This window comes from Crinia signifera, chromosome 7 (assembly GCF_055691185.1).
Source record: "Crinia signifera chromosome 7, ASM5569118v1, whole genome shotgun sequence".
Taxonomy (NCBI): domain Eukaryota; kingdom Metazoa; phylum Chordata; class Amphibia; order Anura; family Myobatrachidae; genus Crinia; species Crinia signifera.
The window spans coordinates 137,063,134-137,084,431 of NC_139223.1; the positions used below are offsets into that span (position 1 = coordinate 137,063,134).

The 21,298-nt window shown below is 41.9% G+C and overlaps 1 protein-coding gene across 4 annotated transcripts in view; it reads left to right on the forward strand.

The window, feature by feature from the left end:
• Positions 1-21,298, forward strand: part of LRP1B (LDL receptor related protein 1B) — a 1,445,580-nt gene that overhangs the window by 238,634 nt on the left and 1,185,648 nt on the right. For all 4 annotated transcript variants that reach the window (XM_083153866.1, XM_083153869.1, XM_083153867.1 and 1 more), the window contains exon 2: positions 16,329-16,451. In XM_083153866.1, coding sequence (XP_083009992.1) covers positions 16,329-16,451 — 123 coding nt within the window. The remainder of the gene's footprint in view (positions 1-16,328; positions 16,452-21,298) is intronic.

Here is a 21,298-nt window from a genome sequence, read left to right on the forward strand (position 1 = left end):
ATTACCATGCATACGCCCCGCGTTTGCATGGGAACGCCCATGAAACGGGGGGCGTATGCATAGGGTAATGAGGCTAAGTAGCCCCTCACGCCCCTCTACGCCCCCTGTGCGGCGTATAAAGAATCCATGCGGCGAAATCGCCTGCACATGCGCAGAGTGACCTCTGCACATGCGCAGACGATAAACATCGGCGGGCCGTACGCAAGCGGGAATATCCGCACCGATCAGAATAAGGGCCAATGTGCTATTTCAACCAACTTTGTGGTCACATTGGAAGATTCTAGTAACTTCTAATCATCCTCAGTTGTTTAAGGGCCTTATTCAGAAATGTACGTAAGTCCAATGCTTAATGTACATCTCCAATGGTGACATCACTGCTCATGCACAGGACGTGTACTGTGCATGTGCATCCTTCGCTCTGCGAGTCTGATCACCATTTCCCCAAACAATGGGAAGGCATGTCGGGGCAACATTTCTGGAAACAGAGCTATGTATGCTATGAAAACATTGGACAGATGGATGTCAGGGTGATCTCTGACCTCAAATACAGAATGGAACTATGGCTCAGCAATTTGTCTAAATTAGAAGTGTTGTAGATTGATAATACAGCACAGCAACTGTTCAGCACAGGAGCTGTTCCACCATACTAGCTGATCCAAAGAACCAAAATATAAAAATGATTGCTGCATCACTAATGAGGTGTAAGTGGTGGTGCAGACAGAATGCAATAGCCAATCCACAGACAGCCATAGGAATAAAGGGAGTTTGCACCTTCTGTCTCTCTGCAGCAAGTATCCACTCCTGAGACGTCCAGGGCAGTGACCATTTCCAGCACTCCATGGCTCCAGGGCAAACCTGCTCAGCAGTTCCAGAATAGCTGGATCAAGAACAGTATTTGCTCAACCCAGCAGTTCTGGTGTTATTCTATTTCCAGCATCTTCAGATATTGTAACTGTCCCATCTGTGTAACCTATTCAGGGGTAGATTTATTAAGCTTTGTGAAGTGATAAACTGTCTGGTTTTTATCACCGGCCAATCAGCTCCTACCTGTCATTTTTCAAACCAAGCCTGTAAGTTCACAGGTAGGAGATGATTGGCCGGTGATAAAAACCAGACACTTTATCACTTCACCGAGCTTAATAAATCTACTCCTTTAGTTTCCTTCCCAGTCTTATTGATCACATTCCTGCCGTTTCACCTAGACTGAATCCACAAACAAACACATCCATGATATAGGGAACTCATTTCATACGCACAGTTCCCTGCAACGTCTATCAATATGCATACTGTATGCTTGAAGTAAAACCAAGATCAGCATCAGGATGTGTTTGAAGCAGCCAATACTGTACTAGGTGCTAAAAGTGCATCTAAAAACAACTCTCATCCATACTGAATCCATTACAGCCCAGATATTCCTTCAGTGACTGAATTGTGTACAACTCATACTGGGGTAAATTGACTAAGAAGGGGGTTCTATTGAAAATGGGGTGTTGCCCATAACAACCAATCAGATTCTATCTATTATCTTCTAGGTCCTAAATAAATAGTTAAATAAAAAGTAGAATCTAATTGGTTGCTATGGGCAACATCCCATCTTCAGTAGAACTCCCATCTTGGTAAATTTAACCCTACTGACTCTCACAAAATGGTATTGAAATCTCCTGGTCCATAGCTATTGTTGCCTGTGTCCCTCCAGCACCCTCTACGTTCCTAAGTAAACTGGTTGGTCAGCGGGTCTAGGTTGTGCCTGTGGTGAATTGCATTATTGTAGCCCAACTTTACAATGTCAGTAATCTTCTCATTGTACAGTGGGGATGGGACCAAGACAACACAATTGCTCCATCACTGCCCACCAATGCCACACCACACACCCCACTATGGTGACCTTGCTGACTTCTCCTGTAGACAGCGGGTCTAGGTTTTCTAGGTAAAAATCTGTATTACCCATAGTGGCATATACTCCGTTTTTTTAACAGAGTGAAAACATGCTTTGTAAATGGACCTGCATTTAACTCTGCATTGGCCACGAATCACAATACTACCAATCTTTTCTAATACATTGAAACACTCGCTCAGACACTTTCAGTGCTGCTTTTGTTTGTATTTCCTAACGCTTGACACAGTGATGCCTTTGAAATGGGGAAAAGGGATTGCATAATTCGGTCTTTGAGCTATGGGGAAAAATGCACAATCAGGTCCCAAGTCAGTCCTATTCTGGAGCTACACAGCAGTAAGGCACAGAATGTCAGCTGTGATGGGGATTTATTAGCGCAGACAATTTACAAACAGAAAATGCTCATTATTCTCTGTCTTCTTAAAAAATAGTTCTTAGCTGATCAGCTTGGCTGCTTCAGAACCACAGGCTTGCTCTTAATATGGAATTTTAATTGCGAACTGAAAATCACACTTTAGCTTCTTGAAGAGTTTTGACAATAAAAATGCAATTAAAATGTTGATGAAATATATTACAAATGGTGCGTTATTTGGAAATCTTGAAAAATTGGAATCAGTTGCATTTAGTTTTTGCATTTCACAGAGCAATGGGAAGAGGGGAAAATAACCGTTCTTATCTGTTTGTGAATTCCCTCTGGTTAACCGCACTAAAGAGCCATTTAAACTCTGAAGCAGGGCTTATAATGCAGGTTTTGTGTCCTTTTGGCAGATTTATTTGTTGGCATTCATTCACTAGTTTATTTGGCCAAATAAAAAATTAATTTCCTTAACTGACTATTGTCAATGGTATAAATCAAAACCCCTTTATTTTAATACCTATTTGCAAACCACTAACCAGCTTATGCATTGCACCTACAGTTAAAACCTTACCGTATCAATCTAGTTTTCTATGTATGTCAATAAAGTTTAAACACTCTGTATAAAAAAAAAAAAAAAAAACAATGGAACCACTATTACAATAGATTTTCCTCATGATTTCATTATTGTTACCTTGAATTGTTCATAGCAATTAAAAATCAGGCTTCTCAATTACATTTAAAACAATACCAATTTGTTTGAGTTATTGCACAAACCTGATGCTTTGGCTGTATTGAATCGCTTGTTAGATTTGTCGGTGTTTGGAATGTTAAGTACTGTATTAAATTGGAATACAATGATGAATTGTGTGATAAGATAATGAGTGCAGATGTACAGTAGCTGTGGTTATTATGACGGTGGATACAGACAATACACTGACCGACGTATTATCAGGATAGTTAATTTTTTATCACTATGGGCGGTATTCAATGAGGCTGATTCGCCATGTTTTTATGGGGATTTTGTGCTGTAAGGCGAATTTTTGACTAAAACGGTGAATCACCCTATTCAATGACCAGATGGCGAATACATTTCAAGGTTTTTTTCGCCATGATTCACCGAGTAGCAATCGGTAATTTTTTTATGGTGAAGTGGAATGTGAACTTTTAAAATAAAGTGTTTTGTTTTTTACATTTGGTGTCAAAAAATCAGGAATTTTATTCTGAGGAGGGGCATGCTATTTTTATTCATGTGCTTTTTTTTTTTTTACACAGACCAGCCAGCAGGGGGCCGGAGCCGAGCCGCTCATTAGATATTCATATATTGACTGCACCCGATTATTACATATGCATGATCGGGTGTAGTGAATATACCCGGTCCCCTGCTGGCACCCCCGGGGGGCAGCCTGTGCTGCCTGGCTCCCGGGGAGCCCACCTCCCCTCCACAAACGTTCTGGGGCAGGCAGGGAGACTTCCATCTCCCTGCCTGCCGCTGTCCTCAGGCTCCCTGCGGCAAATGCCAGTCAGGGGCAGCGAGCCCCTGACTCGTTGAATACTGGAGCCGGCGAGGCTCCGGAACGCAGCGAGCAGTGGCGAATGTGCAGCGAATCCTAAACAGGATTCGCTGCACATCGCCAAAATGCTCATTGAATACTGCCCTATGAATGATAAACAATTTTACAAAAGCTTTACTGAAGTATTCAAGCAAACACTTGAAGGATAATTATTCTTTTAATGCCTATTATTGTTATAATTATTGTTGTGGATTTATGAGGCTCCCAAGTGTAAAATGGTATTTTTGGGAAAACAAAAAAAATATCAAACAAGGACAAACTGTACAAGGGGAACAAATAAACGAGGACATGGAAACAAAACTAGCTTGAAATATGTTTTTGGAAAAATAAAAGCTCTGTCTCCTCCGTCCTGTAGATAGAAACATTATTTTAGCACTTTTTCTATCTTCGTACAGGCTAACCCCTGCTAAGCCATGCTGGCCACAAACTCTCATAAAGAGTACAGGTGTTCATGAATTCCTCCCGGAAGACAAATGATCACTTACTCACTTTAGGGCTGATGCTGAGTTGAATGTACTGTGCGCCTGTTTGCGGACACTGTTTAGAATGTTATCATACTGAGCATACTATGAATCAAGTCTGAGTCATACACATTTCAGCCACATCTAGAGGCACAGCAGGGTTAAAGCAGACATGCAAACTACAGTGAGGGTGGGTGGACAGAACCAGCATAAAGCCAATCAGTATGCTATGTATGATGGTATCACAGTTGTTATGAAATTGAATGCGTGTAAGTAAGTTTGTATATTTTACCATATCCAGTGGCATTCCTTTGCAATGTTACCTAATCCATTTCTATCAGTTTCCATCTTTAGAGAGTCTGCCATGGTAGTGTTTGTGTACTACATATGCTCCATAGCTGAATGCATTCTACCCATATTGTATCTATACTTATGATTGAAAAGGCCTCTGGGCGATAGTGGGGCATTATCACATACTGTAATTTAACTTCAATGGCAGCAAATAGGCCCTCATTCCGGTTGAGTGTCCACAACGCCGAATCACTGCCCTCCCGCCGCTGAATCTCCTCACAACCATGCAAGGGGATGTGTCACAAAGAAACATCCCCTCATATGTCCCGCTGCTGGAGAAACCATTCAATAGTTGCCGACATATATGCATATGTCAATATTTGCATATTTGCAGGCATCTGGCTGAAGACCATCTGCTGCTGCTGTAACACCCTGCTAAGAAATATATTATGCCTGTCACTGTGAATTCCCAACAGCCTCAGGAGCTGCTTAAGAGGTCAGGAGAAGGTCACATGACCAATGTCAGTTGGTGAGGTCAGTGACAGTTGTAAGGGATTGTAAGTTGATGGAGTCATGTACAGGGCCGGTGCTAGGGTGTCCGGCGCCTTCCTGCAAACCATACATTTTGCGCCCTTTCATATTGCAATTGCAACAAGCTGCAGCCCGATTGTGGGAGTATATGCAGCATGCGATCCTATGGAGGATCTTGGGTGCATGTAAATGTATGCATACACCATCTCAGTGCTGTGTCCGCAAAATGTTGCAGGTACTAAAGGTGCCCATACACACTGCGAGAATCGCATACATTATGGGCTAGATCGCATCGCACGGCATGCATGTAATGTGTGTGCGATGCGATCCGAAAGCAATACAAAAAAGTATGTGCAGCACATTACACCCCTCTCATGACTGAGGGGGAAAGGAGGGGAGAGAAGGAAGAGATGGGAGAAGAGGGGAGGAGATAGAGGGAGTGGAGTGTTGAGGACTGGCAGTGGCACTGGCACAGCACACTGAGAAGATGGAAGGAAGGGGAGGTGGCGCTGCTGCCTGTTCGTCATTTGATTGACAGCTGACAGGCGCAGGGAGCAATGGGTAGTGGGAGGATCCGGACATGACATGTCATCCAGGCATTCACAGACAGCGCTACATGCCTCAGCGCAAGTATCTCCATACTGTCACCCACTGTCAGACAGGCGCTGCGGGCGGCGTGCAGGAGGCAGTGACAGTGAAAGCTGAGGCAGCTTAAGCTGAGCCGGGAGGGAGACAGCGCCTTTTCAGCATGGCGCCTCCCTGCTTTGCAGGAGCTGCTGAGTGGGTAGCGCCGGCCCTGGTCATGTACAAGGCCGAGTGTGTTTTACAGAGCAGGTGGTGTCTGTGAGGAGCCTGCCCTGAGGTAATGGCTGAGAGGTGCTGCTAAGTTACTGCTGGTGGCAGCTATCAGGGAGCCACATCTTAAGGCCCCCATATACTATGCGATTTGGGAACGATTTCACCCGATTCGGATGAATCGGGCCATGAAATCGGCCCAAATCGCACTTGTAGACATCCCGTCCGATCCGATGCATGGTCTCGTGCACATTGGATCGGGAGGTCAGACGGGCTGCACATAAGATTTGATAAATCTTATGTGCAGCCCGGCCCGGAGCCGCGCGGGGGACGGCAGCGGGCGGGGGATGCCGGCTAATATAGAGCCAGACAGAGGGAGCAGGGGCAGAATGCATAGGGAGCCGGACACAAGGAAGCTATTCCGGTGACAGCACGGGAGCAGGGCGCCGGGCAGAGAGAAGACGCTGGCTGCCAGGCAGCGGCGGGAGCCAGGAGAAGCAGATAACTTGAAAAAAATGCCCATACAGATGACTAGGAAGCCATTGATTGGCTGAGACCTCTCTCAGCCAATCTGCCAGTCAGCGTCTTCTCCCTGGCCGGCGCCCTGCTCCCGCGCTGTCACCGGAACAGCTTCAAGTTCCTCCTGCCCGGCTCCCTATGCAGCCTGCCCCTGCTACCCCTGCCTGGCTCTCTATTAGCCAGCATCCCCCGCCCGCTGCCATCCCCCGCACGGCTCCCTCCTCCTGCAGCTCCCTGGGGACTGCATATGATAAATCAATGCGATTTATCATATGCAAACATTGGCACATCAAGTGCCTAATCGTGTGTCCCCCTCCCAGGGAGCTGCAGGGGGAAATCAGGTCGGACTAATGTATGGGGACCTTTAGAGACCAGGGATGCATGCGGTACTGATTAGGTGGTGCTTATGTGGAGCTTGGAATAGGAACTTTCTCACCAAGCATTGTGTTGTTGGTAGCAGCTCTCCCTCTAATTACAGCATCATCTCATGACTTACAGTATCTGCAGCTTGTCTGTCTGCCACTTTCTCTCATTTTGATCTCTTGGACATCCATAACTCCCAACATGACCTATTTTAGGAGGTACAAGATGCTATGCACCTGGACTTCCTTGGCAGTGGCAGCTGCAGAGGTGGGACTGCACCAATGTCCAAAATTCAAATAACCCCTTTCACACCTCAAATGTCGCAGCTGGGAATTGCACATGGGTTCATCCTGGTAACGACACTGTCAACCACTCTTCGTACAAACACTACAATCCCTAGGTCTTCAGAACTTAGCCCTTTCTTGGTTCTCTTCCTACCTATCTAATCGCTCTTTCAGCGTTCACTTCTCTGATTCTACCTCCTCTTCATTACCTCTGTCCGTTGGAGTACCACAAGGCTCAGTCTTAGGTCCTCTGTTTTTCTCAATCTATACCTCCTCACTTGGGGTACTAATCAACTTTTTTGGATTTTAGTATCATCTGTAAGCTAATGATACTCAAATTTATCTATCCTCCCCGGAATTTTCTCCATCAGTATTGAATGTCTTTCTGCCATTTCATTTTGGATGTCATCTTGCCACCTCAAACTCAACATTTCCAAAACAGAATTCATTATATTCCCATCAGCCAAGAGTAGTTACCAACCTGATATCTCTATCACTGTTGAGAATACAACAATTAATCCTACTCCACAATCTCGCTGCCTAGGGGTCATCCTCGTCTCTGAACTGTCCTTCATTCCTCAAATTCAATCTGTCTCTAAATCATGTTATATGCATCTAAAAAATATATCCAAAATTTGTCCGTACCTTACACAAGACACTGCAAAAACTCCATGCACTCATTATATCACTCATTGACTATTGCAATAGCCTCCTTACCGGTCTTCCTGAAAAAAAGACTCTCACCACTACAATCCATTCTGAATGCAGCTGCGAGGCTGATCTTCCTGGCTAGACGTTCATCGTCTGCTGAAACTCTCTGTCAGTCCCTCCATTGGTTGCCTGTATATTACCGCATTCAATATAAAATACTTCTACTTACATACAAAGCCATAAGACTATACTTATATCTCTTCGCTTATCTCAAAATATATCCCCACCTGACCTCTCCGCTCTGAACAAGATTTGCGTCTCTCATCCACACTCATTACTTGCTCCCTCTTACACTTGCAGGATTTTTGTCGGGCAGCACCCACCTTATGGAATGTCCTTCACGCACATTAAGACTCTCCTCTAGCCTCCAAACTTTCAAGCGTTCCCTGAAAACTCACCTCTTCAGGCAAGCTTATCATATTCAGGACACCCACACAACTTCCAGTAGCATTTATATCTAATTGCATCCCATCAGGACTGTCTTGTAATCTGATGGGACTGCCATGATATGGAATTCTATCCTTATGTATCCCTCCTTTTATCCCTACAAATTGTAAGCTTGTGAGCAAGGCCCTCCTCCCTCCATGTCGGTTTATATCTACCTAGTTTGTTTACTCACTGTTGTCACCAATTGTAAAGCGCAACGGAATATGCTGCGCTATATAATAAACTGTACATAAATAAATGAATAAAGATACTATGCCCAGAGTTATAACACATGCACAGATAGTCATCTTCTAACATACGGATTATGGGATTTTCTGTAATCAGTTGCCAACAGTTTGGTACTTTTCTGACCATACACTGAGCCGGCTGCCCAGTATGACAGTGTAATTGGTTATCATTATTCTTAAGGATGAGGGCAGACACTGATGGATAGGGAGTGTGGTCCCCAGTGCCACATGTGGCAGTATGCAGTCACAGCACAGTATCATGACTTCTGACTGTCCCAACTGTTCCAACTGTCCCAATTTTGGAATTTTAAAAAGTGTCAGTTTTACCTGTTTTGGTCTCCTTAGACCCCATACAATGTAACTGATATTCCCACAAATCTATTGGAAAAAGTTATAATTATTATCCTTCATGAAAATAAAACTTCTATGTTTTCTAACTGCAATATCCAATTATAGTAAACTCTGGGAGGGAAGGAGGGGGTCTGCCCCCAATTCCTACCGGCTATTTGCCCCCATGCCTACCTGCTACTTGAGCATTAATAAATTCAAAGCTACAATGTTTAACTGATGACCATCAGTCCTGTAATATTGCTTTTTGCTGTGTTTACTGCTGAGTGAATACATATTTGGCATATTGAGATTTATGTTTTTCCCTGGTGCATATTGATATACTGTAATCTTCTTATGCTACAGTATGTAGAAGATTGCATTGTTCAATTCTAGTCACCTCTCTATTCCCAAGTACCCCTGATAACCCCATCTACAAGATGGAGATTACATTCTGTCATTGAATATGCGGTTTGGAAGCAATACAGTGTGGTTTAGAAAACTTAGCTGAATTTGCAATTGTAAGCCTGTGAGTTCATCTCTCCAGTGTTGGAAAGTCAATATATTCTGGTTTCAGTTTTTTTTCCTGCTCCTAAGCTTCCTTGAGCCATCCAAACAATAAGCCCACACATGTAGGATTTGGCACCAGGAAAAGTCACGTGGGGAATCTGTTTGGATTCTGCAGTGTTTATAATGAATGATCTGAGTCAGGTTTATTGCCACCAAACCTGAGACGAAAATTCAGTCAGAACATGGAAATGTAAAGTGATGCTGTGACGGTTTAAAATGTGTTTGGTAAAATGTACCAACAATGTAATGTTCTATTGAGCGGATGGTTTGTTTTAAATGTTTTGAAACAAGATGAATCCTAAGAAGTGTCTTAAGTTCAAAACAAATTTTCCAAGCAAAATAAAAGCAATTTGAAAAAAGAATTTCTGTCTGGGTTTAAGTAAAGAAGAATAGTAAATTATGGCAACAAATGTATGTCTCGCTGGTGCTTATGCGTGAGGGGTTTCAGCCTTAATTAAAAGTACATCAGTTTGCATAGCATGTATTAAGCAAACATGTGATGGATGTAAGGAAAAACTGTATTCTATATTTCTGAGTGGCACCCACCAATAGTAGTGTTCATTCTAGCACCCAGTGGTGTAACTTCAAATACTGTGCCCCCCGCCAAAGGTTTCTGGTGCCCCCCCTGCCACCCACCACACGTACATACTCTGGAGACCGGCTGTTGGGAGCTGGAATGCCTGTCAGCGCTGCGGTGGTCCTGTCTCCCGTCCTAGCTTCATTCTGATGATATGAAGAACGGACCATCACAAAATGTCCGCCCCCATACGGCAGACAGTTTCAGAGAACTGTATTGTTACGCCACTGCTAGCACCCGCTATCTTTGAAAACCCATGCAGTTCCTGGGAGCCGGGCAAAAGTTGCAGAAGAAAGAAAGGCAGGTGGGCGGTGGGCAGTGCGGCTTTTACGGCCTGCACAGCATGATCTCACCACATCATACTCACAGAGTCACACAGCTGGGGACAGGAGAAGCTGGGCAGCGGTTGAGCGGGTGCTCAGATGCCGCCTAATCCCAAAATCATGGGATTGGAAACTCAAATCCCGGGACTGAAGTCCTGGCAACTTGGGGGCCAAATCCTGGGATACTGCCGATCCAGGGATTGGCCACCCTAGCTACAGTATACCTCTGTTTCCAGCTTTTTGTCCACATAAGCATATATAGAAAAAGCACTGGCAATCAGATATACAATTTAATTATTTTAATAACTACAGTAAATAGCAATGCTATTTATTGAAATATAGCTGATCTAGACTTAAAAGAGTACTTATTCTCATATATTAACTATATCTATATAGGACTTCCTTTGCTCCTATCAAACATTTGTAAACATGTGAAACCTCTATTAAAATGAATAGAACATATCCATCACATACTGTATTAACTTAAAATTGCAAGGAGAGATGGATAGACTAGCTGGATTTAAAAGTATTAAACACTCACCCCCCCCCCCCCCCTCCCTACATTTGCTTTTCAGCAATCTCCTCAGTTAGTATGTATGTCAATGCATCTGTGGTGCACTATTTAATGATGCTCACGTAGTGTTTATTTTAGCACCCGCCATCTTTGAAAATCCATGCAGTTCCTCTCTCCTGCCTGGGGTGTCGCCCTCTGCAGTAGTACTCCTAGCAGTGTGGTCTGTATATCAACACTGATATGCAAACCAGACCTGTGCTGGAAACAACACAGCAGACAGCGACACCCCAGGCAGGGAAGAGGAACTGCATGGGTTTTCAAAGATGGCGGGTGCTAGAATGAACACTACTCACGCATGTTCAGAGTGATTCTAATCCAAGCTTCTGTTTATTTTAGAGATCTAGCACAGCGGCCATTGTCCCTTATTTATTCAGATCTGATTGCAGTACAATTTTGTTCTCAAAATAGGCAAAACCATGTGCACTGTAGGTGGGGCAGATGTAACATGTTTAGAGAGAGTTAGATTTTTGTGAGTTATTTTTTTTCTGTGCAGGGTAAATACTGGCTGCATTATTATTACACTGCAATTTAGATTTCAGTTTCAAACACCCCACCCAAATTTAACTGTCTCTGCACATGTTACATCTGCCCCACCTGCAGTGCACATGTTTTTTCCCATTTTGAGAACAAATTTGTACTGTGATCAGATCTGAAGAAGGGCCTTTATGTGGTTTCTGTGTATGAGTAGGACACGGTGAGGGGATCCAAACTAGTATGGTGCCTTGTACCCTATAGAATTGGGCTATGCTCCATCATATATAGGTGATGGCCTTTTTACATTAGTCTTTATAGTTGTGCTATTGTCTACTTATTTGATTAAATAAGATCGTTTTGTTTTGGCTTCTCGACAGATAATCATGTTTAATAGGAAATAGGTTGTGGTGACTAGTTTAACTGGATTCTCTCTATTTTGTTGTTTTGTCGTGGTGTTTGTGTAAATGAAAAGATTTTGTATTTTACTCTACAGAAGATATATAGTTGTGTACACTTCCTACTTTATTTTTATATTTTCAGCAAATCTTTTTGGAGGGATATGCTGTGAGTGCATGGTAATAGAGATTTGTGGATATATCTTCTATATGTTCAAAATGCAAGGATACTTTAAATCCTAAAAATAATTTTCTAGTTGGTAGTTTTACGAGGGTTTAGTGGAACATTTGTGATCCTTTCACTCTACATCACTACATTCGTCAACTGAAAAACCCCATTTGCAGAAACAGTTCACTTCCATCTCCCATCGCGCATTCAGTGAGCCTAGTACTTTTTACTCAAGCTGCGAGTTCTGATTACTTTATTAAATAATGACCTTGAAAATGTATTTTAAAGCATATTTTCTTCTTATGGATTTATTATATTTTGAAAGTATGAGTAAAATCCATGAAAAATATCCCTGACTGATGTTCCCTTTATTCACTGACTGTTGTCACTGATGTCAGTCCTTTTATTTTTTACGTTCAAGTTAACCGAAAGAATGTTTAAGTTATTTTGGCTTGACCTAATGAAAATAATAAGAAAACAATTTAAAACTTTTCTTTCGAAAAATGTTAGCGTAAACAAGAAAATAGATAAAAAATGTATTTATTTTTATTGAATACTGCTTTAACCCCTTCCTGACAGAGCCAGTTTTTGCGTTCCTGACAGAGCCCTTTTTTTCAAATCTGACATGTATCACTTAAGTGGGGATAACTTTTTTTTGCTTTTACTTATCCCAGTGATTTTGAGATTGTTTTTTCGTGACACATTGTACTTCAAATTAGTGGTAAATTTGGGTCGATACAGTCTGTGTTTTTTTGTGAAAAATACCAAAATGTCGGAAAAAAATGGAAAATTTAGCAATTTGCAAAATGTTAAATTTTCTGCTTGTGAGACAAATAATCTTACCACTTAAAAAAGTTAATAACTAACATAGACCATATGTCTACTTTATGTTGCCATCATTATTTCAACTTCCTTTTCATTTTTTTGAACACTAGGAGGCGTAAAATATGAATAGCAAATTCTCAAATTTTCAAGAAAATTTCAAACACTGATTTTTTTAGGGACCAGTTCAGTTCTGATGTGACTTTGAGGGACTTGTATGTGAGACACCCCCATAAATGATGCCATTTCAAAAACTGCACCCCTCACAGTATTCAAAACAGCATTTTGGAAGTTTGTTAACCCTTTAGGTGTTTCACAGGAATTAAAACAAAGTGTAGGTGAAATTTCAAAATTTCATTTTTTTTGCAGATTTTCAATTTTAATACATTTTTCTAAGGAACACAGTAGATTTAACTAGAGAAATGTGACTAAAAATTGATTCCCCCAATTCTTTGGTTTTCATAAATGTCCTATATGTGGCCCTAGTGTGCACGGTGACCAAACCACAGGCTTCATAATAGAAGGAGCACCTACTTGATTTTGGAGCCTCCTTTTTATGAGATTATTTTTTAGGCACCATGTAGGTTTCTAGGCACCATAAGATGCTAAAAGTTAGGAACCTCCCCCACAAGTGACCCCATTTTGCAAACTACACCCTTCAGGGAATTCATCTAGGGGTATAGTGTACATTTCAAACCCCCAGGGGTTTCACCAATTTTGATACAACTGGGCTGTGCAAATGAAAAAATTTAATTTTTCATTTTCACAGCTCAGTTGTATCAAAATTGGTGAAACCCCTGGGGGTTTGAAATGTACACTATACCCCTAGATGAATTCCCTGAAGGGTGTAGTTTGCAAAATGGGGTGACTTGTGGGGGGGGTCCACTGTATGGGTGCTTCAGGGGTCATTCAACCAGAATCTGTGCTGCAAAATCCAAATATCACTCCTTCCCTTCTGAGTCCTGCCATGCACCCAACTGGTATTTTTTGGTCACATGTGAGGCATTGCCATACTCGGGAGAAATTGGGGCACAGATTTTGGGGTGCTTTGTCTCCTTCATTCCTTGTGAAAATGAAAAATTTTGAGCCAGATCTGCATTTTTGTGTAAAAAAATGTACTTTTTTACACAAAAATGCAGTTCTGGCTCAAAGTTTTTCATTTTCACAAGGAATGAAGGAGACAAAGCACGCCAAAATCTGTGCCCCAATTTCTCCCGAGTATGGCAATGCCTCACATGTGACCAAAAAATACCAGTTGGGTGCATGGCAGGACTCAGAAGGGAAGGAGTGATATTTGGTGGTGGAATGAATGGTGGGTGCTATGTCGCATTAGCAAGACCCCGGAAGCACCAATACAGTGGAACCCCCCCACATGTGACCCCATTTTGCTCACCAGATTTTGGAGGGGGTCTGGCGCTGCGGCTGGTGGGGGGGGTGGGAGGGGTGCTGGCGCTGCGGCAGCCGGGTGGGTGGGAGGGGGGACTGCCGGGTGGGAGGGGGGGGGCTGGCGATCGGTGGTGATCGGTGCTGTACTTAACAGCACCGATCACCACCGATCACTGTGTTACCGAGCGGCTTAGCCGCCTGTAACACAGAAAACGCTGCAATTGGCTGTTCACATTTGAACAGCCAATCGCAGCGATCGCCGACCGGGGCTCAGGGACAGCAGACATCTCCAAACTGTCACCGCGTCTATGGACGCGGTGACAGTTTAAAACCATGACGTATATATACGTCTTCGGTCGGGAAGTACCTCCCGACCATGACGTATATATACGTCTTCGGTCGGGAATATCTATCTGTATATATATATATATATATATATATATATATATATATATATATATATATATATATATATATGTATATACACACATATATATATATATATGTGTGTATATACACACATATATATATATATATATATGTGTATATACACACATATATATATATATATATATGTGTGTGTGTGTATATACACACATACACACACACATATATATATATATATATATATATATATATATATATGTGTGTGTGTGTATATACACACACATACACACACACATATATATATATATATATATATATATATATAATCATTTCTTTTTATGTCTCATTTTATTTTTTTTAATTTTTAAACTGTCCCTAGTGCTGCTGCTGCTGGCGGGGGGAGGGAGGGGGGAGGCAGCGCTGCGGCGCATAGCAGAGGGAGGAGAGCGGCTGCCGGGTGCCGGGTAAGCACATAGTGCTGCCGGGTGGGAGGGAGGGGGTGTCCGCGGATCGGTGGTGATCGGTGCTGTACTTAACAGCACCGATCACCACCGTTTTCTGTGTTACCGAGCGGCATAGCCGCCGGTAACACAGAAATAGCTGTGATTGGCTGTTCACATTTGAACAGCCAATCACAGCGATCGCCGACCGGGGGGGGCATCCCTGCCCCCCCCGGGCGGCGAGGGGGAATGTCTGCTGTCAGGGACAGCAGACATCTCCAAACTGTCACCGCGTCTATAGACGCGGTGACAGTTTACATCCATGACGTACATTTATGCCATGTGTCGGGAAGTACTTCCCGACCATGACGTAAATGTACGTCAATTGTCGGGAAGGGGTTAATGTGAAGCTTGTAACAGTCAACGGAAGTAGGGTTAATTGGAAGATGATTGGCTAGTTGCAGATTTTACCAAAATCACATGAGTCACCTATGTTAAGCTTCATATAATCAAAGAATATAAATGACTTTGCCAATAAATTTGGATTGGGATCATTTGGTCTACAGCATGATGGTCGACAATCATTAGGTCCACACCATTAGGTCGACATGGGAAAACGTCGACATGGTTATAGTTCAACAGGTCATTAGTTCGACAATGTCTAGGTTGACAGTCAAAAGGTCGACATGCGGTTTTTCACAGTTTTTTTTACCTGAATGTCAACACAGTCGACATGGACACAGTTTAAAGTAAACCGCATCCCCTCGCATCGCTTGCTGGGCTTGCGATGCGTCGGGCACGGTGCCTAGCTACGCTCGGTACACTATTTTATTCTCCCACCATGCCCTAGTAGATGGTAAGGCATGAATTACCGCCTGTCAGCACGTCGGCTCAAAAAACTGTGAAAAAACCCATGTCCACCTTTTGACTGTTGACCTAGACACTGTCGAACTAATGACTTTTCGAACAAACGACCTGTCAAATTAATGACCTTTTGACCTATAACCATGTCGACCTTTTCCCATGTCGACCTTTTCCCATGTCGACCTAATGGTGTCAACCTAATAATTGTCGACCCTTATGCTGTAGACCAAATGATCCCAACCTGAATTTATTGGGTTTATTGGCAGTCATTTATATTCTTTTATTATATGAAGCTAAACATAGGTGAATCATGTGATTTTGGAAAAATCTGCAATTAGCCAATAATCTTCCAATAAACCCTACTTCCGTTGACTGTTACAACCCTTTCCCATGTCGACCTAATGACTGTCGACCATCATGATGTAGACCAAATGACCGCATCCCATACATTCAATGTTAAACAAAGGAAGCTATTTTATATGTCTGCTTTTCTATTTGTATGTATTTCCATTATATTAAAACCTTATTGAATTTATGTATTGTAATTTATGAACATTTTTACTTTCAGAGCAACAGTTGTGTGATCCAGGAGAGTTCTTTTGTCATGATAATGTCACATGTGTGTCACAGAGCTGGCTGTGTGACGGAGAACAGGACTGCCCAGATAACTCAGACGAATCACTACAGCAGTGTAAGTAATTAAGTTATCTAATGTTTGTGCTTTGTTTATGGAAGCATTGTATATTTTTATCATGAGAAACCTGAAGAGTTCCTGGTTTTTCTCCTGGAAACAGTCTTTATCTTTTACACCATTATTGAAAAAAGGCAAATTTAACAAAATAGGTTCAAACAAAAATACCAAATAATGTTTGATCACCTTTTTTGTGTTGGAGAACCAGTGAGAGGGAGTTGGCATTTTTCCCTTGTTGTTAGTGACATCCTAAGGCTTTAGAGTAACCAGGAATGTTTGCTCTTTAATCAATTTGTTTTGTTTTAATGCCCAAGTCTGCAAAACTTCAGATCTTTGCATGCCATGATACCACTGTTCCAGATTATTAAGTCTACGTCCCAATATTTAGGCATGCCAAATCTTGACAAAATAAGTCTTGCTCATTATCCATCCAAATTCCAATCCATTCAGAACTTTGGTATGAAACACCAACGACTTGTGTATAAGCTCGGTCTCTAATAAGGTCTGCGAATGGGGACTGTAACACCAAAATGGGGACATTTGGGGACTATTAGTCTATGGCATAATGTAAAATATATAAAATATTGTAAGAGTGGTACAATGATGCTGAGAATCACATGGTTATTGTAAGATTAAATTGCTATCTCATACTTCCAAGGTCGACATGAACTAATTTTCTTTTTTAGAAAAACATTTCCCTGATGTTTATTCCCAGTGTGATATTGCACCCTCTCTTCCATATTGTCTAGGATCCTGACCCTAGTTCTCATCCATATAGTAGTTTACACCACTAGGCATCCCTCATAATTAGATCTATGTTATCAGACCAGCACACAATTTGTATCGACAAATATACAAGTAGCCACATGTATTAGAAAGACATTTAGGCAATCCATAGAAGAATCAGGGGAATACTTCTCAATCCCTGGGAGAGCTGCATGCCAGCAGCATATCTCCCCGGTTTTGGAGTATTACCTCTTTCATCAAGGGGTACCTCAAGGGGCAATGCATAATGCAACACATCCTTGTGTCGTGCTTATTTATACATTCTCCTCCGGGATTGCTGCAACATGTTTTGCGAGTGCTGGGATCCTCTCTGCAGTGTGTGTGTGTGTGTGTATATATATATATATATATATATATATATATGTGTGTATATATATATATATATATATATATATATATATATATATATATATATATATATATACAGTTTTGAATCAGCGTCACTCCGGTCTTGATTAAAGAATTTTCAAATAATGGAAACAGCACACATGTGTGCTGTTTCCATTATTTGAAAATTCTTTAATCAAGACCGGAGTGACGCTGATTCAAAACTGTGTATGCTAGCGCATCCAGCGTGCTAAATTCAGAGGGCACCCGGCTTTACTCAAAGTGGACTTTTTGAGTGCCGATCATACCACTACTATCTATATATATATATATATATATATATATATATATATATATATATATATATATATATATATATATATATATATATATACAGAGCAGGGAGACCGGCACTCAGGTCTGCAGGTGGAGCCCAGATGACTTGCTCAGGTGCCCTCTTAGCAAGAGGGTGTGAATCCTCAGGGAATATAGCGTGGGAAATAAGCGGCACTCAGAGGCTGTGCAAACGGTGAAACCAAGTGGAATATTTATTCCATGTGCAGAGACCATACGTTTCGGAGCTCGCAGGCTCCGTCGTCAGTGGAGTGTAAGCACAACAAATAATACATACAAGTGAAATATATAGGAGACTTACCCGCCCCCATGGCGTCCCGTTCGTGGCTTCCATCTGCGGCTTCCGGGTTGGCGCCGTCTCTGTGACGTCATCGGCGCCCCGAAACGTTGGGATTCATGTTTTGCACATAAAAAAGCAACTTTAAAAGACCGTGGAGTGCCAGTCCCTCTTTCCAGCATCTATCTATTCCCGTTGGGGACAGGCACCCAGGCAGTTGACATAGGATTGGAGTGCCGGACCGCACAAAGAATATATATATATATATATGTATATATATAATATATATACAAGTTCATGGTAGTCGGCACTTACTTATCACGTATATCAGCATAAGCCGGTGCCCTCCATGAAATCACCAAATGTAGTGGTCCCAATATACAAATTCTTATCGGCGGCACTCACGGCAATAAATTCAGTCAAACAGCAACGTGTATTCCAACGTTTCGAAAAACTTTACCCTGATGACGAAAAAGTAAAGTTTTTCTAAACGTTGGAACACACGTTGCTGTTTGATGGTGTAATGGTTAGCATTACTGCCTCACAGCACTGAGGTCATGGGTTCGATTCCTACATTGGCCCTAACTATGCAGAATTTGTGTATTCTACCCGTACTTGAGTGGGTTTCTTCCCACAATCCAAAAATATACTGGTAGGCTAATTGGCTCCCAACAAAATTAACCCTAGAATGTCTGTGTGTGCGTTTACATGTGGTAGGGAACATAGATTGACTGGGGCAGGGACTGATGTGAATGTTCAGATATTCTCTGTAAAGCCCTGCGGAATATGTATGCTCTATATAAGAAATTGTTAATATATATATATATATGTATGTATGTGTGTGTGTGTGTGTGTGTGTGTGTGTGTGTAGTTGCTGGCACTCTTGCCCTGTGCCTTTGGTAAATCCCAACTCCCCAGAGATATGATATATGTAGATGAACACCACAGCACTAGAGACTTCTGAAAAAAGCCTATGAAAAGCTGAAACCTCAAAGTAGCACAGCTACTTGTTGTGTGTTTTTTTTTTTTCGGAAGTCCCTAGTGCCGTGGTTTTCATCTACACACAGGGGTGGCAGCGGACCCAGGCCTCTCCAGCAGGCCTGGATTTATGTAATTAGAATTTGCGCAATCCCCCCCCCTCCTTAGGTGCCATCAGAGTAAATGATAAGTATGACTCACCCACAATTGGAAAAAATAGAATGGTTTAAAGAAAGTAGTTGGAAAATACAGGTTTGCTTAACATTGCTTAACAATACATATTTAAGTGGTTTAAACAGTTGGAGAACACAGCAGTTTCTGAATAGATTACTGCGCACAAATGACTAGAGAGAAGATGTTATTAAATTTTAATGTCCCCAGTTTGTGTCTAAGGAAAATGAGAATGTTTCCTGTTGAATGTCACTATGTTAATCATTGCATATAAAAGAGGGATACTGACAAGAACAAAGCACATTGAGGATTTATAAACTATTTCGAAAAAGCATTAAATGTTTTTTATTTGCTCAAAACTCTGAAGATAATTGAAGTATATTTGGTAGGTTTAATAAAACACTGATGCTAAACTGCAGCACATTTTCTGTTATCATAATTCATCAACTTACTGGATAACTGTGACCCAGATTTCAGGCAAAATCATGAAAAAATTATAAATAAGTCTAGTTATTAGAATATGGAAATCCATTTCCCTGACTACACTTAGGGTTTTATCAGATGTAGTCTGTGCCTTACCTATCCAGGTGTAACTACTTGGTTTGATAACACTGTCAGTTGCAGAGGTAGGACTGAAGCTCTGTACAAACTTCAAATAGGGCCCCGGCCTATAATGTTTGGCAGCACTTGGGGTGGCAGATCATGGAATGTGCTGTAGCCCCACCTCTGGAGCAACCACTATTCGTGGCTAAAATCTTGGGATTAAGGCCCTAATTTAATGTGGATTGCTAAAGAGAGAAAATGCAAATCAAGTGATTATCGGCCGTCTGCGCAACATTTGCATTGTGCAGCACAACTACAAATTGTGAATGAAAATGTGAATGCTAAGCAATCACATTGCAGTAGCAGTTTGATTGACAGGACGCCAATGTTTCTGAATGGAAACATGGCATTTTCTTGGTGTGTCTGAATAAACACAGTTACAGTATGCAAAATTATTTTTGGTGTGGGTCTCTAAATGTCAACAATGACCACGTATTGTAAGCCTCAGACTTACTCACATTTGCTAAAATGGCAAGTACAGTACAGTACACTTCGATGTTCCGGGATTTGCAAATGGATCTGCAAACGCATTTATTTCTTCTTTCTGGGCAGCAGCTGTTTGCTCGCAGTGAACAGCATTTTCTCTATGTAGCGATCCATGCTGAATAAGGCCCTTAGCACAAATCATGTCATTGGCCAGCTGGACAGCCTACTTTGCTCTTGAAGTAGGCGCTGCCGGCCATATGCGGCGCTGCTTTGGGAGACTTGAATTCTCTTTGGAGCATCTCACGACCATTGTGGGAGATTAGGCAAGTATGGGTTATTGCAGCCAGTGATAAGCTTTTCTGGATATTGCTTATCCCTTCAAAACACATAAAGTGTAAGTATCATACTTACCTGCTCTTACGGAATGTCCAGGAGACTTCCAGACTTTAGGTGTGGCTGTCACAGACTTTGAGGAGAATAAGCCTATCTTTTACATGCTGCTTGCTGCACTTCACTCAGGAAGTGGATGATGTTGGTGCCTTGATGACGTGATTCGTGTTGAATTGCACTATCATGGCACCACCCTCTGCTTTACAATGCCAGTATTTACAGTATGTGTTTGTATATTGAAGGATTGGCCACATTTACATGTTCATGGCACCACGCCATGGCACCACGCCGTCAGCATCTTCCACCTGGCTGCCCTCTTAAAGAGGTACAGCTTGGATGTACGCAAGTATTGAGAAGCACATATGTAGCTCAATTGTCATTCTGTTATCATCCCCACATTTATATTTTCTGACCAAGTCCTACCACTGTTGAAGATTTTTATTAACTTTTAGACTGTCTGCAACTATAACAGCTACAATTTTGTAAAAATCCAAAATAACAACGTGAAAAATAAACTTTTGAAACATTCAAATGA